General features: G+C 44.6%; 1 protein-coding gene across 3 annotated transcripts in view; it reads left to right on the forward strand.

Annotated features, from left to right (window-relative positions):
- The first annotated feature begins 2720 nt into the window (after positions 1–2720).
- LOC142748831 (LON peptidase N-terminal domain and RING finger protein 1-like) overlaps positions 2721–17913 on the forward strand; it is a 52379-nt gene continuing 37186 nt past the window's right edge. For all 3 annotated transcript variants that reach the window (XM_075856118.1, XM_075856119.1, XM_075856120.1), the window contains exons 1-3: positions 2721–3330; positions 15020–15138; positions 16514–16636. In XM_075856118.1, the coding sequence (XP_075712233.1) occupies positions 3030–3330; positions 15020–15138; positions 16514–16636 (543 nt within the window). In that variant the 5' untranslated portion in view covers positions 2721–3029. The remainder of the gene's footprint in view (positions 3331–15019; positions 15139–16513; positions 16637–17913) is intronic.

The following is a 17913-nucleotide window of genomic DNA, read 5'->3' on the forward strand; positions in this document are numbered from 1 at the left end:
ACTCCTGGACCATGCACGGACCGTGGAAACCACGGTCGTGAGCATGGCCCCATAGGAATGAATGGGGCCGCAATTCGGGGGAATTGCGGCCGCAAAAGCACGTTCGTGTACATGGGGCCTTTGTCCAACTGCTTTAGCCTTCAGCTTCTAAAGTTGTCAATCCGCAAATATAATAAATTATTAGGGCCAGTTTACACTGAGTTTTTTTGACGTGGAAACCGCGTCAGAAGTCGCGCCACAAAACGGCCGAAAATGCCTCCCATTAATTTCAATGGGAGGCGTTTGTTTCCCGCGAGACGGTTTTTGTTTCCCGCGAGACGGTTTTTCGAAGACATGCCCTACCTTCGAGTGTTTACATCTCTGACCTCCCAATGATATCAATGGGAGGCAGAGAAAGCGTATTTCGCAGCATTTTTTGCCCACGGCGCTCAATGGCCACGGGCGATAAACGCAGCGAAAAACGCGGCAAAAACTGTGTGAACATAACCTTATAGCGGTTTTTTTTTCTGCAAAAAAGGGCAGGAACAAGTCCACTAAGAACATGGCGTTTTCCTAAAAAAACGCAGCATGTGAAGCCACCCTTAAAAAGACACCACCCAAACATCAAGCACCAAAAAACCTCCACACATAAAGGGTATGCTTACACATAAATGCTGCGGATATGCTGCATAAAAGTACAGCGTATCCACCCTGGGATGACGTTTAATCTCATGGGACCGCTGCAGCCTGTGATTGGCTGCAGCGGTCACATGGGACGAAACGTCATCTCAGGAGGCCGGCCTGGACGAAGAAGGACAGAATTCAGGGTAAGGGTATGTTCACACGAGGGCGTCCGTTACGGCTGAAATTACGGGGATGTTTCAGCCTGAAAACATCCCCGTAATTTCAGCCGTAACGGCATGTGCAGGCGCTTGAACGCCGCGTCCATTACGGACGTAATTAGCGCTGCTATTCATTGGAGTCAATGAATAACGGCTCCATTTACGGCCAAAGAAGTGACAGGTCACTTCTTTGACGCGGGCGTCTATTTACGCGCCGTCATTTGACAGCGGCGCGTAAATTTACGCCTCGTGTGAACAGACAAACGTCTGCCCATTGCTTTCAATGGGCAGATGTTTGTCAGCGCTATTGAGGCGCTATTTTCAGACGTAATTCGGGGCAAAAACACCCGAATTACGTCCGTAAATAGGCCGTGTGAACATACCCTAAGGCTGGGTTCACACGACCTATTTTCAGACGTAAACGAGGCGTATTATGCCTCGTTTTACGTCTGAAAATAGGGCTACAATACGTCGGCAAACATCTGCCCATTCATTTGAATGGGTTTGCCGACGTACTGTGCAGACGACCTGTCAAACGACGATGCGTAAAAATACAGCCTCGTCAAAAGAAGTGCAGGACACTTCTTTGGACGTTTTTGGAGCAGTTTTCTCATAGACTCCAATGAAAACAGCTCCAAAAACGGACGTAAAAAACGCAGCGAAAGCGGCGCGAAAAACGCCCCGAAAAACGCGAGTTGCTAAAAAAAGTCTGAAAATCTGGGGCTGTTTTCCCTTGAAAACAGCTCTGTATTTTCAGACGTTTTTGGTCACTACGTGTGCACATACCCTAAGTATAAGGCTGGGTTCACACGACCTATTTTCAGACATAAACGAGGCGTATTATGCCTCGTTTTACGCCTGAAAATACGGCTCCAATACGTCGACAAACATCTGCCCATTCATTTGAATGGGTTTGCCGACGTACTGTGCAGACGACCTGTATTTACGCGTCGTCGTTTGACAGCTGTCTAACGACGACGCGTAAATGGACTGCCTCGGCAAAGAAGTGCAGGGCACTTCTTTGCCACGTAATTTGAGCCGTTCTTCATTGAACTCAATGAAGAGCAGCTCAAGATTTACGAGCTTCTCAGACGGCTCGCAAAATGCGAGGAGGAGCATTTACGTGTGAAACGAGGCAGCTGTTAACAGTCTGTCTTTTCACACGTAAATGCCTCTCATCGTGTGAACATACCCTAAGATTTGTTTTTTCTGATTTGCTCATTTTGTGGCGGCATCGCAGCTTTTCCGCTGCAAAAATCACATCTGCTATTTGTTGCGGATTTGACCTCCCTATTGAATTCAATGCGGAAAACCCGCAACAGAAAAGCAGCAATTACGCAAATACAATTGACATGCGTGGAATAAAAAAACGGCACCGCAGGTCAACATCTGAACGGTTTTCCGCTTATTATCGACTCTGCTGCATTTTCCGCAACTAAAACCGTTGCGGAAAATCCCCAGTATTTACGCTACGTGTGAACCGGGCCAAAGTGTGCACGACGGAAGCCTAATGGCGGCCATATTGGTTGTCACCCTGCTTTCCTAGTAACAGATATAACTCAGAACTGACAAAATACAATATGAAACTGTAAAGACATATTTAATGGAGATATTTTCCTTCAAGGTGGGCATAGCATGAAAATCGCCCTATAAAATGCCAGTCATAGTAAATACAGTGGGAGCTGCTGTGTGACCCCAGTATCGTCGCTATCACGATATGCGTGTTATTGTCCCTCATGTCACCGTGTAGGAGGCAGACAGGGAGCCCTCGTCCCCCCTCCTCCTCCCGGTTATGTGACCATTATGAAACACAGACTCCTGGCTGTTTCACAACAAGGGCAGGGAGTCCCCGCCGCAGCCAATAGGAGGGCGCCGTGGCGCGTCATGTGACCGTAGACTTTATGTAATGCGGCCGCACATGTTATATCAGGTCGCTGCGCTTTGTGTGCGGAATCTCGTTATTTCTCCGGTGCCCTGTGGGGCATTGGGCAGGGGCATTGGTTGGGTTTCCTATGTATCATCCTTATTCTAGCTGCCAGTTTGCATTGCACACCGTGACTTTATCCTTCCCACATCTGGTTGGCAATCAGCTGTTTTTTCTTCTGCATGCCAGGACAGAGAAATGCCACTGACTAGCTGGTGAACAAGGATGCCAGCTGAGGATCTAGACTTTTAAAGGGACAGGGGTGTTGGAGACCGCACAGCATCATGGAGCTTTTTAATTGCCCATCCTGCCAGCAGACCCTCTGGGACCCTGTGACTTTGGCCTGTGGGCACACTTTCTGTAAGAAATGCCTGCAAGCTGTCAACAGATGCCAGATCTGCAAACAAAGGCTGAAGGGCAGAGGTGCCCAGGAGCTCAGGTGCAACACCCTCCTGTCCGACTTGCTGGACAAGTGCCTGAATATGGAAACCAAAGTGAGGAGGATTACAAGGGACCTGGAGGACTTGATCTCCATTCAGCAGTATGAGGAGGCTGGGAAGATCGCCTGCAAAGGAATAGTAATGGGTAAGGACCATGGAAGGGTTAAAAGACGCCTCGTAGAGGTGTATGCCCTGATTATTCTGATTATTATCATTGGTGGAGTGATGCCCGCCTGGCAGATTTAACATTGTAACCTGCGTGGCATTGTGCCCTTATCTGACCCTATACAATGGTGGGTTAACCTGAACCTGTGGCAACTTTGCAATTCGCCGATCCATTGCAACGTTGACCGACTGATGACTTCCTTATAAAGTTGCCATTTCTGGTCACGTTGGAGATAGATGCACGCCCAGCAGTGTGGCACAGATGCCACCTTGTGGTAGCAAGCCCTAAGTAGGCATCCTGTCTGCACGTGGTACATTATGTGATGCCATGTACTCCGGTTGGTCATGATGTAACCTTACGGTTACCCTGTAGTAATAGATCAATTACTGACGCTGTATAAATTAAAATTGGCTACATAGTCCGCATCTGTAACAATCTGTTTACAAAAGTGTTGCTATCTGGAAACCATCAGCAAGTAGACCCGCTGCTGTCCACAGATCTTGTTAGAGTTTATTAGGCTCACAACCGTAAAATAATAAGGTTTACAATATGCTCACTTTATTACTTTGCCACCGTTTCCACGCTGGTCCGCTTGGTCGCCCGCCACTTTCTGTGTACATTCTTACGTAATGGCGATATGTCATGTGGTCGTAGTGCATAGACAAAGAGCGGCGAGGAAGGGACTGCGGGGGTGGAGCCAATTAGTCACATGCACTCAAAGTACTAATTAGGCTTTATTCCCGCTAATGTATTTCTCGTCCGTGCGCTATCCGTTTAAATAACGGACAGCACACTGACCCATGCAATTCAATGGGGCTATTCACGCATCCGTGTCTTTTCACAGAGCGCGTCCGTCGTGTGAAACTCACCGCATTTCCTATTCTGGTCTGTTTTTGCAGAGTAGACTCACCCGTTTAAGTCTATGGGTGCGTTAAAAAAACGGACAGCATACGGACGAAACCTGTGTGCTGTCCGTTTTTCACGCATCAGTTGCTATAGACATGCAGAGAAAAAAATAAAAGTAAAACCAGTTCGTGCAAGCAGAAGAGAAAAACGGATGAGAAAAACAGATGACACAAGGACGTAACAAAGACCGTCATATGCATGAAAAACGGCCGGTATTTTGTGGACGCAAATCGGGACATGCTCGTGCGAAGACCTTAGAATCACGTAAGGGATTGTTTACACGCGGCAGATTTGTTGCAGACATTTCTGCAACTGAAAATTAGTTCCATGCATGTGAATGGGGTTGTTTCTGAAGCAGGTGCATGGATATCTGCACATTTCATTTAGATGTATTCGTCAGTCGCAGAAAAAACACTGCCTTGTGCGAATATACCCTTACAGATCTGTCAGCAGCAGCATGCTGACATTCTCCAGGTAGCTAAAAAGGGGAAAAACATGATGAAAACATATGACTAAATTTTACATGTACTTTATTTTTACCAATGTAAATCAAATGTGGCTCTGCACTCATAGCATGTTATGAAACCAGCTTAAGGGTATGTTCACACGGAGTATTTTGATGAGTTTTTTGACGCGGAAACTGCGGCAAAAAGCTCGTCATAAACTGCCCGAAAATGCCTCCCGTCGATTTCAATGGGAGGCGGGGGCGACATGCCCTATCTTCGGGGGTTTCCGCCTCTGACCTCCCATTGACTTCAATGGGAGGCAGAGAAAGCGTATTTTGCGGCGTTTTATGCCCGCAGCTCCCAATGGCCGCGGGCGAAAAATGCAGCGAAAATCGGCGTGCAGGGAGAGGAAAATCTGCCTCAAACTTCCAAACGGAATTTTGAGGCAGAAATTCTGCCTGCAAAATACTCAGTGTGAACATAGCCTAAAACTCACACGAAAATGGGAGAGCATGCAAACTCCACGCTGATTTCCCCGGTTGGATTTGAACTCCTAACCCCGGCTTGCAACACAACAGCACAAAAAATAAGAGATGAATTATTCTGTGCCCCGTGCATGAGGAGCTAAATGAGACTTTAGTAGAGCAAAGGAGTTTCCCGATAGGGTGATCTGCCCTGTTAGCTCAATATTACCTAATATATGACATGGGGTAATCTAAAGTAGACAACCCCTTTAATTTAATCTCCGTTGACCTCTGAAAGTCTAACTACTAGAACAAATCCCGTCCTATGCATTAGATAATTGCTGGTTGTTGTTCCTGGCAGTTACCACTTTATAATGATGGCACCACTTATCTTGTGGGGATGGCAATCGGCAGAATCAGCAGCCGCCAGACAACCTGGTGCGCCTTATCGACTGGATTTACTGATAAAATCTAATGTTTTTTGTCCGGTTTAGGCCTCATTTACACGAGCGTGTGCGTTTTGCGCGCGCAAAAAACGCAGCGTTTTGCGTGCGCAAAAGGCACTTGACAGCTCCGTGTGTCATCCGTGTATGATGCGTGGCTGCGTGATTTTCGCGCAGCCGCCATCATAGAGATGAGGCTAGTCGACGTCAGTCACTGTCCATGGTGCTGAAAGAGTTAACTGATCGGCAGTAACTCTTTCAGCACCCTCGACAGTGCATTCCGATCACCATATCGAGTAACCTGTTTAAAAAAAAGAGGTTCGTACTTACCGAGAACTTCCCGGCCGTTGCCTTGGTGACACGTCCTTGGTGACGCGCCTCTCTTGACATCTGGCCCCACCTCCCTGGATGACGCGGCAGTCCATGTGACCGCAGCAGCCTGTGCTTGGCTTGTGATTGGCGGCAGCTGTCACTTGGACTGAATTGTCATCCCGGGAGGTCAGACTGGAGGAAGAAGCCGGGAGTTATCGGTAAGTCAGAACTTTTTTTTTTTTGACACGTTCACGTATATTGGAATCGGAAGTCACTGTCCAGGGTGCTGATCCAGTTTAACTCTTTCAGCACCCTGCACAGTGACTGTCTCCTGCCGGGTTCAGTCAAAACGAGTTCGGCCGAACCCGGTATAGTTCGCTTCGCTCATGTCTAAGACACTCCGTTCGGATGTTTGTAAACAGAAAAGCACATTCAGTTTGACAGCTCTTGCGCGAATCACGCAGTTCGCACCGAAGTGCTTCCGTGCGACCTTCGTGGTTTTCACGCACCCATTGACTTCAATGGGTGCGTGATGCGCGAAAAACGCACGATTATAGAACATGTTGTGAGTTTTACGCAACGCACTCGCGCTGCGCAAAATTCACGCATCATCTGCACTGCCCCATAGAGTAATATAGGTGCGTACGACACGCGTGAAAAGCACGCGCGTCGCACGCGCGTATATTACGCTCGTGTAAATGAGGCCTAAAGGATATGGTCACACGCACAATTAAAAACGGCTGAAAATAACGGAGCTGTTTTCAAGGGAAAACATCCTCTTAATTTTCAGCTGTTTTTCTATCTGAAAAAGTTTTTTGAGGCGTTTTTTGGAGACGTTGTTGGAGCTGTTTTTCCATTGACACAATGAAAAACCGCTCCAAAAATGTCTGAAGAAGTGACATGCTCCTTTTTACAGGGCGTCTTTTTACACACTGTTTTATTAAAACCGCGGCTTAAAAAAGTCCCGTTAGCGTTTTTCAAGGCGTATTTCGAGGCTTTTACGCCCCGAAATACAACTGAAAACTCAGCGTGTGAACATATCCTAAGGGTATGTTCACACGGCCTATTTTCAGGCATTTTTCTGGCTGTAAACGCCCCAAAAAACGGCTAAAAATTGCATGGGCTGAACACCTCCAAACATCTGCCCATTGATTACAATTGGAAAAACGGCGTTCCGTTCCCACGGGGTGTTTTTTGCGCGGTCGTTTTTAAAAATGGACGTGTAAAAAAACGCCTCGTAAAAAGAAGTGCCTGTCAGTTCTTGAGCCGTTTTTGAAGCCGTTTTTCATTGACGCAATAGAAAAACAGCTCCAAAAACGGCTGTAAAAAACGGCAAAAAGCGCAAATTGCTTAAAAAACGGCTGAAAATCAGGGGCTATAACAAGGATATAACTGGCCTGAAGGAAATTCTGTATCTGGAATCTGTTACCCTTTGTAGTAGGTGGAACATCTTAAAAGGGTTTTTTTGTTTTTAACAACACATTTTGAAATGCCTTTTAGGACTTATTGACGGATGACCAATTGGGGTTCATTCCATAATGTAAATATGTGTCCAGCGCAGCTCCTAGCACCCGAGGATCGCAACGTCGCCCATAGTGGTCTGCGTGCCATTTATTGGTGGGATCTTTGTAGTGCTGAAGGGAAAGCAAGTCCAAAAATCATAGAATGTTGTTTTTTTTTTTTTGTTTTTTTTTTAATGAATAGTCAGATCTAGTATTTGAGTTTAAGGCCAGAAAGAATCTATTTAACCCCTTAATGACCAATAATTATTTTAGTTTTTTTGACTGTTGCATTCCAAGAGTCATAACTGTTTTTATTCTTCAGTCGACATAGCTGTATAAAGGCTTTTTTTTTTTTGTAGGACGAGTTGTATTCTTCAAAATCTATTGATTAACTTTTATTACCTTTTATTTTAGGAGGGAATTGAAAATAAACAGCTATTCCAACATTGTTTTTCGCGTTCTAAATTGACGCCGTAAATAACATGTTACCTTTTATTCTGTGGGTCGGCTCGATTACGGGAATGCCAAATATGTAAAGGTTTTATGTTTTCCTACGTTTGCACAATAAAAACCCTTTTACATTTTTTTTAAAATTACTTGTTTTTGCATCGCCGCATTCCAAGAGCCGCTTTTTTGTTTTTATTCTCCGTCGATTGTAGCCATATGTGGGCTTCTTTTTTTGCGGGACAATGTGTACTTTTCATTGGTACTATTTCGGGGAACATGGGTCTTATTGATTAACTTTTATTTTTTGTGGGGGGAATGGACAAAGTAATTTTGCCGTTGTTTTTTTTGGACGCCGTTCACCCGGCGGTTTAATTAATGTGTTAACTTCATAGTCTGTGTCGTTACAATTGCAGTAATACCAAATATATATTTGTGTTTTTATTTATTTTTTAAAAGTGTCTTTATTTATTGCAATCCCCTTTTTTTCTTTTTTTTTTTTAGTCCTACTAGGGGTCTTCACTTATGATCGCAGATTTAATGCTTTGGTAAACTTAGTATACAAATCATTATTGCCTATCAGCGTAAAACTGATCTATTAGGCCATGCCCCTGGCTGATGGCAGACCTTGGGGCCTTTGTTAGGTCCGCGGCAGCCTTGGAAACCCATTGGCGCCCAGCGATCGCTGCAGTCGCTATTGACAGAGGCATCTAAGGTGTTAAACTGTTGCAATCGGAGTACTCTTCAATCTCGGCAGTTGCGGCAGCCGGCCTGGTGTATAACTGCTGAGCTCCTGTTGCTGATTTCGTGGGTACAGTTGCAGTACCCATGAGATCAAAGTGAAGGATATATCTGTCACAATGCGGGAACTAGCCCCTTCTTGTGACTGATATATCCGTCACTCATCGTTAAGGGTATGTTCACACGCCCTATTTACGGACGTCATTCGGACGTTTTACGCCTCGAATTACGTCCGAAAATACGGCTCCAAACCGCCGGCAAACATCTGCCCATTGAAATCAATGGGGTTACGATGTTCTGTGCAGACGGCCGCCTCAAAGAAGTGCACGTCACTTCTTGGGACGTAATTGGAACCGTTTTTCATTGGCTCCATTGAAAAACAGCTCCAATTGCGTCCGTAATGGACGTCGCGAAAAACGCGAGTACGAGCAATTACGTCTGAAATGCAGGAGCTGTTTTCGCCTGAAAACAGCACCGTAATTTCAGACGTATATTACGTTTGTGTGTGAACATACCCTTCGGGGTTATATGTCCTGGAATGCTTGCAAAAAAACGCCACTGTGATTTTGAAAAAACACATCTAACACAAAAAAAGGCAAGACAAAAAAAAAAGCTGTCTAAAAAAAAGTCAAGTTTGCAGTAGGGTTGTCACCATACAGAAATTTGGACTTCGCTACAGATACCTTGTAGTATTGCGATTATCGATACCAAAACGATACTTGAGGACAGACGTTTATTTTTTGCTCGACGATGCTGTATGAGACTTTTGTTTTTTTCTGGACGAGTTGTATTTTATATGTATTTAACGATAATGTAAATGTACCAAAAAACGGCACCTTCATAAATTTTTGTTTTGCCAAAAAAGCAGAAAAAAAGCAGGTTTTTATTTTACAGCATACACCGATCGGCATAAATGATGCTATAAATTAGTTGTGCAGGTTATTACGGTCCCAACTATATCAAATATGTTTATATTATTTTATGTATTGGGACTTATTTTTATAATGTTTAATGTAAATAAATTACCATTTGTGTTTTTTTTTTTTTTTTCCAGATTGTTTACTTTTTTTTAAAATTAATTTAACATTTTTATTTTTTAACTTTAATGTACTGGCATATATCTATATGCTTGTACATTAGTCTGTGTACTGACCAGAAAATATGGTCAGATAGCCCTGGGTCCTCCATTGGACCCTGGGCTGTCATTCTGCCCATATATGGTATGTCCCTCGATCGTGTCAGTCATTCCCTGTGACACGATCAAAGGGGGCTCCCTCCCTTCTCATTTTCCCTTTGAATGCCGCAGTCAGCTTTGATCGCAGGATAACGGCGGAGATCACAGGTTTCTCTGATTTCCGGCTTTCGAGTGGAGCTGCGGCGGTGTATTACAGCCTTTGCCGCAGTCCTGATCACGCGGGCATACTTGTTGTGCCCACACGATCAGCATGATGTGTTGCGGCCGGCGCTGCACTAATGAGCGGCAAGCACTGAAGACCGAGAACATTTGGGTGCTGTGCAGTGCGCGTGAAATGTTCTGTCTTCAGGGCCGGAGCTGGCCGCATCACATCTTGCTAGTCGCTAAATTTATGTATTACAATACTAAGCTGTGCTTTAATATCAAAATACAGAAATTCACAGTATTGAACCCTTTGAAGGTGCACAGCATCGAAATAGTATCGATATTTCGGTGCATCGTGCAACCCTAGTTATTTCCTTATTGACTTCAAGCTAACATCTGTCCGCAGCGTGGCGTTTTTTCTAAAAATGCGTTTGACGCCACCCTAAAGCTGGCCATAGACGTGAGACAAAAGTTGGCTGAACCCGCTTATATCACCGGGATCGGCCAACGGTCTCATGTTGAGTAATAGGAATCTGAGCGCTCGAAGCTAATAGACTTCACTGCTTTTGGCTTATCGATGCAAGCTGTCAGAAGATCACCCTTGGGTGCATTTTTCTGTCACAGATGTTTTTTTTCTGTCAAAGATTTAACATTTCTCTTCAGCTGTTTCTTGCCTATTTTTTTTCTTCTCGGATAATGGATTCCCTTCGAGGTGGTCACGCAGGTTTTTTACTCTCCTAAATGACAAATTGGCCTAGTTATACACCATTCCTCCTTATCAATGTTTAACTAGACAGGTTCCCTATTGGGCAGTCTGGAAAAGCACGCAGAAGACCTCTATGGGGAACTGGTGAGATCTACATATTGGTTGTCACCCTGTCATTGATGAATAGAATTTGACAACTTGACAGAAAATAACTTTTTATTTTTGGTGAATGTCGTAAAAAAGATTCTAGAGCAGTTATTATAAAAAAAAAGCACATATGCAGGTTTTCTGTGTATGTATGTATATATATATATATATATATTTATATATATTGTGCTTCAAAAAGTTTCACATATCAGTTGCATCCGCATCAGTTTTTTTTGTCTCAAGTGATTACAACTGATGCAAAAATTGGTGAAAAGATGTATCAGTTGCCATCGGGCTTTTTCACAATTTTTTACTACAAAACCATCAGTTGTCATTCGGCTTCGTTCACATCAGCATTGGGTTCCGTTTGGGGTTTCCGTTTATCCATTATGTCAGAGGAACACATGAACGGAAAGCCAAACGAATCCATAGCTTCCGTTTGCATTTCCATTGATTTCAGTGGTAATGCTTCTGTTGCAAATGGTTTCAATTGTTTCCATTCCGTAAAGTTTTCGTTTTACTCTGACGGAAAGGATGAACGGAAACCCCAAATGGAACCCGACACTGGTGTGAACGACGCCTCGGTTGTCATCAATTTTCACCACAATAATCCACCAAAAAGGTAGTCTGAATATGTGCCAATTTTATCAGAGTGGTGCATAGTTTGTGATAGATTGGATACATGATAGATTAGATACATATTGTATACTTGTCATTTGACAAAACTTCTTACATGATCCTGGCATGTCAGAAGTTTTCTTTTTGGGGTCCAGGTGCTGGTACTCTCACCAATCACTAAAACAAAGGGGCAAAAACCTCTCCGATAAGATTAGTTTGGTTATCGTGGGAGAGGGAGCAGAGCTGTGAATGCAACCTGTAAAGGCACCAAACACTAGCCCTAACTTGGAGCCATTGGGGCTCCTACTAGGCGTGGAATCCCGAGCAAGAGTATCAGCCATGCTGTGCCTGGGGATTCCACTCCAGGAGGAGCCCTTGACATCACTGTCCATACATGCACAGTGACGTCAAGGGCTCCCTCTAGGAGCCGAATCCCCGGTCAGAGCGAGCCCCTGACGTAACTGTCCATATATGGATAGGGATGTTAGGGGCTTTGGGATGCCAGAATCCCTGGCCAGAGCATCGGTAACGCTCTGGCCGGGAAATCCACTCCTGCAGGAGCCACTGAAGTCACTGTCTATATATGGACAGTGACGTCAAGAGCTTTTCCAAGACAGGAGTCCCCATCCAGAGAGCTTGCATTGCTCTGGCCGGGGACTCCATAGTTGAAAGCGCGACATCACTGTCCATATATGGACAGTGACATCAAGAGCTTCCCCGGGCTCAGCGCTTAAAGTAGCGCTATGCCTAGGGAGTCCTCTAGTAGTGGACAGTAAATGGTTGAGCAGGGGGCTGAAGGTTCCTTGCTTTAGCATTGGATTTAAGTGTATCTGCGTCCTGAGGACACAGATACAGTTGAGACCAGGACATACCACCAGCTGCCCGGGACAGCGGGCATCGCCAGGAATTCGGGAGTGTACCCCAGAATCTGGGATCGTTGGGAGGTATGCCACTGCGGCTGCTGCTGGAAGGTGGATGCGGCAGCACCCGGCGTTCATCCGGAAAACCGTACTTTAAGATAGGATAGGGCGCCGGACCTCCCGGGGAGCAGGACACAAACGCTGCAGGTAACGTTCTTGGATCCGGCTCCTGCACAGGTCCGGTGCCGTACAATGGCAAACTTCTGTCCCATGTGCCAGAACAGATCCCATAGAAAGCTTTGGGATCCGTTCTAACATCAGTTTCCCTCTGCCTTTTCTGCAACACTCCGGAGGAAAACTTACAGGGACAACAGACATATGTGAACGGCCCCTTACACGTGGTTTGTTGTTATTTAAGAATGGCCTCCCTCATCTCATAGGGTTATATCACCGCTGTGTGTATCATCCTTGCTCTATTTTAGGTGTCCTGGTTTTAGCTAGTTGTCTTATCAGCCCAAGGCTGTTTTTTTGTTATACAAGCATTATGATTCACAGTATTGAACGCTAGTGAACTCGTAAGACTTAACCATAGGTGGAATGTGCGACAGTAACAAAGTCTTTGCTTTCTTGTAAGAAAGTTTGTCAACAATGTCGTCTCCATATAAAGTTAAAGCATAGCCTGATATTGTCAAAGCAAAGTCTAATGGCAGTTCCTAGCTTTGAATACACAACATCAGTACTGTTAGACAAATGCCAGTTCCACACAACCGAGGTGCTACTCCGGTCGTTTTTAACCCATTAAAAGGACCCATTCACTTTAGCGGGTGAATCGGGTCCATGAAAACTGACACGATTCTCCGATCCGTGGAAAGATAGTGTTTGCTCGTTCATTGGCCCCTATAATAGGGCCTTGAGGGTAGCAATACACATTAGCTTAATGTCGGGAGAACTTAGATTTCAATATACCTGATCCTTTTGTTCTCCGGGAAGAACAGGTGTAAAACTCACGACATGTTCTATATTTCTGCGTTTTTTGCGCATCACGCACCCATTGAAGTCAATGGGTGCGTGAAAACCACGCAGGTCGCACGGAAGCACTTCCGTGCGAACTGCGTGGTTCGCGCAACAGCTGTCAAACTCTAAATGTAAACAGAAAAGCACCACGTGCTTTTCTGTTTACAAACATCCAAACGGAGTGTCAAAATGATGGCGGCTGCGAGAAAATCACGCAGCCGCGCATCATACGCTGATGACACACGCAGCTGTTAAGTGCCTTTTGCGCACGCAAAACGCCGCGTTTTTTGCGTGCGCAAAACGCACACGCTCGTGTAAATCAGGCATAAGATGCGCCCCCAGTGGCCAACTGAGAGCACAGGTGGAGAAACACTTCTGGTACCAGCACTCCGTGCTTTTGACCCAGTTGATTTTAATTTTGGATTGACCTCATAAGTGTTTCTGCTCTTGTGCTCTCAGTTAGCCACAAGGGGGCGCTTCTTTTTACTTGTGGTGGTGTCTGTTGCTGTGGTGCTGCAGTTGTGGGGGACGTGGCCCAGAGCCAAGGAGGGGTGCTTCTGGGCTTCTCAGTTGCTCCCTCTGCAGGTGCTTTATTGTGGTGGCAGCAGCGGCATCACCATGCGGTGTTGCAACCAATAGAGTAGGGACTCACTTAAAGGAGGTCGCTGTGAAGTGGCAAGTGGGCTTATACAACTTGATCAAAATGTTAACAAGGAACCTTATGTTCACGTTTATTGTTTAATATTGTGGATGTGCCGTCCTTAGTTTCTCCTCTTCAATTTGAATACATTTATTTTATGCCCAATGGGGGGAATGGGTGGCGCATGGCCGCGGTTGTTACGCCATAATTGTATCGCACTGCCAGCATGCGTATATTAATATATCTGTCACCTCTTACTCCAGCATAGTAGAAAGCCAAGACTGGCATATGAAATGCCAGTCTTCGTTAATTTGCCCCAATGTATAATAGTAAGTTGTAGAACTTTTCCTTATACGATGATTATTTGACTACTAGACAACCCCTTGTGGACAAGATCTACTATTTTAGGCACGTCCATGTTCAGCAGTTTAGTCTATGTTCACATTTGCGTTATGGTTTCTGTTCACTATGGAAGCCATGACGCTGGGTCATCCTTTCCTTCTGTATATGATTTCTGTTCATCTTTGTAAATTGCACCCACTATTTAATGTATAGAGCTACATAATATGTTGGCCTTATGTAAATAAAGGATAACACAAAAAATTTAAACTAGGTGGCGCCAGAAGAATCTACTGCACAGTTCCTTGTGTACCTACTGCTACTGACTATTCTCTGAACTTTTTGAGTAGGGGGGCAGGGTGAAGAGAAACCCTTTATGCAAATAAGCTTCGCTGCGGGCACTGCTTGGTGACCACGGGCAGCGGTGCCATCTATGAGAAAAGATAGGATCGGATTAGAGCAGGAAAAATCTATCTGTGCAATAGAATACTTTTGATTCTTGGAATTTATAGCCAACCGCTCACGTTCTCATTCTTTGTCGTTCCAAAATATTGCATTGTACATGGCCAGATTTACGAGGATTAGGCTACAACTGCGTTATTATTTCACGTAATGGTGGTTATTAAAGGGACACACATCTTGCCTTGGATAAAGAAGCTGTTTACGTAAAAGAGTCATCCCTTCTATCCTCCATTATGGAAACATCCGACATTGTGGGTAATATAATATGGAAAATGTATTTTTCAGCTCCTGAGGATGTTCCCTTGAGGATTCTGCGCTCCCAGGTGTATCTGTGTTTAAAGCAATTCCCAGAATCTTTACGGGAAGCGGAGGTGATCTGCGATCTGCAACCACAAAACCCAGAGGTGAGTATACATCCGCTTTACTGTAATGTGATGCACTCTCCGGGGTCAGTATATGATTTATATAGGCGTAGGAGGATTGATTTCATGCTGCCGCCAATGATGTACTGCTATAGTGTATACAAAATAATATATCATCCATACTGTGGGTATACAGAGAATTATAAGGTGTATATATATATATATATATATATATATATATATATATATATATATGTATGTATGTATGTATGTATATATATATATATATATATATATATATATATATATATATATATATGTCGGCATGGTGAATTTAATATCCCCAAGACTTTCCTGCCAGTAGACATTAGGCTGTTTTTAAGCAGTCTGTAGTGTGGACGCCATTCACAGCCCACCACAAACAGCGTCTTGTTGTCTCCCTGCCAAAGGGTCAAATTGCAGCTATAGAATTGACAGGATTTGCTAGCGCGTCACTTTGGCAGCACTACTGTATTCCCTGGGTGCTGTTCACATTATACTGCTTTGTCGATTTCTATGTATGGCTGGATTGCAAAAAAATATTCAGAAAGTTCAGTAACCTTGTCCAGTTTAGAAAACCAATTTTCATATACCCTACTGGGAATTATGAGTTAATAGAATTTGTCAAGAGAGGAAAGCGCTGACAAAGAGCGTCTCCTGCTCTGGAGGACCTGTCCTGAATTATACAGACAACCCATTGATATGAATGAGTAATACTTAATTTTCCCTGTGGTGGCGCTGCAGGGATATTAAACACTTAAAACCCTTTTACACAGGCCTATGATCGAGCCAAGTTCCCCCAGAGATTACAGCTGATCACTGAAGCTCCCAGCAGGGGGAAACATTGTGATCTGCTAATTGTCAAGGGACCCTCCTAACAAGTAGGGATTGTCCAAAGAGGAGAACCCTTTTAAGAGGAAATTAAGAATTCTATGGTGCCCATTGAAGTCAAATAATACACAAACTTGCTGGATCTGACAGAACTATAGACAGCAACAAGAAAACAGATGGTGTGTAAAAATAATAAAATAAAGAAAATGAAGTAATGCACACAGAAAGCAGACAAATATATCAAATATTTTATGGGGGTTGCAAAAGAGAACACACGATGTGCTCAGGCATTGCAATATATATTGTGCTTTAATGCGGTCCCTGATGTGTGATCTCTAAATGCATTGACTACAATGAAAGGGTATATTTATATGGGGCAAGTCCATGAATTAGGAAAATTTACACCGATCTCTATATACACGTCATCTGTGGACACAATAGAAAACTCTGCACTCTGTGTAGTTGTGGCTCTCGAGATCAGGGCCGGGGCCCCTTTACCATATCTGTTTAAGCAGCTATTGCTTTCTTATTGTTATGTACTCTTCAGGGATACTACAGAACGGGAATGGCTCAGCTTCATATGGAACAGAAGGAAGAGGCTCTTAAGGAATTTCAGCGATGCCTAGCCTTAAATCCGCGTTTCTCTACAGCCCGTCATGAGATTGAACAGGTAATGTCAAGCTGATATATATTAAGTAGCCGTCTAATGTCATAATTTATGGCATTTCCGTAGGATATGCCATAAATGTCTTATAGATGTGGGTACCAGTTCTGGGACCCCGCACCCATTTCCTGCATGGGGGTTCCCCGACTCCGATCTGCCTAGTGCGGTGACCGCTGTCCGCCGCATCCAGACGGAGCATTAGTGCAGAGCAGAACAGTTGTCCGAAAACAGCGGAGCTACAATGTTTCCGTACTTTTTACAGAAATCGTGTAGCACATTGAGATGCGCTGTTTCCGTAACTTGACCGTGGTTTTAATTGTTAGGCATGGAAGGCACTACGGTTTGACTAAAATACACAAGTTTGATAACATGTAGATGTAAAAGGAGGGGAGGTAGGAAAGAACATGAAGGATCTTTGTGTTAAACTTGTGTACAGGTGTACTTGTTTCCGCTGAGGGGTTCCGTCTGAGGTTTCCGTCAGGTTAACCCCTCAACGGAAAGGCAAACTGAAACCTTGGCTTCCATTTCTCTCCCCATTGAACTCAATGGTGACAGAAACCTAGCTAATGGTTTCCGTTTGTCACCGTTGTGACAGGGTCCCGTCATTTTGACGGTATCAATAGCGCTGGAACCCTGTCACAACGGTGACAAACGGGAACCTTTAGCAATGTTTCCGTCACCATTGAGATCAATGGTGAGGGAAACGGAAGCTGAAGTTTCAGTTTGCCTTTCTGTTGATAGGTTAAAGGGTTATTCCCAAGTTGAGTCCAATTTATTTTTTTTAGACATTCTAAGCTGAAGTTAAATAAAAAAAAGCTTGCTTATACATATGGACAACGATGTCTGGGGCTTCCCCATAGCTGGAGTCCCGGCAGAGCGCTAGTATAGTCTCTGCTCTGGGACTCTGGGGAAGCCTCTGACATCGCTGTCCATACATCAACAGTGATGTCAGGGGCTTCCCCAGAGCATGAGTCCAAGTGATGTCAGTAGCATAGCTGGAGTCCCAGGAAGAGCCTACTAGCGCTCTGCCCGAGACTCCAGCTCTGGGGTTGCCCCTGACATCCATGTCCATATATGGACAGTGATGTCAGGAGCAGAGCTGGAATCCCAGGCAGAGTGCTAGAAGCGGCTCTGCTTCTGGTCTCCAGCTCTGGGCAAGCCCCTGACAACACTGTCCATATATGGACACTGGTGTTAATGGCTTCCCCAGAGTTCCGGCTCAGAGTCTATACTAGTGCTCTGCTCCGAGACTCCGGCTCTGGGGTTGCCCCTAATATCACATT

This window comes from Rhinoderma darwinii, chromosome 3, assembly GCF_050947455.1.
Source record: "Rhinoderma darwinii isolate aRhiDar2 chromosome 3, aRhiDar2.hap1, whole genome shotgun sequence".
Classification (NCBI taxonomy): Eukaryota; Metazoa; Chordata; class Amphibia; order Anura; family Rhinodermatidae; genus Rhinoderma; species Rhinoderma darwinii.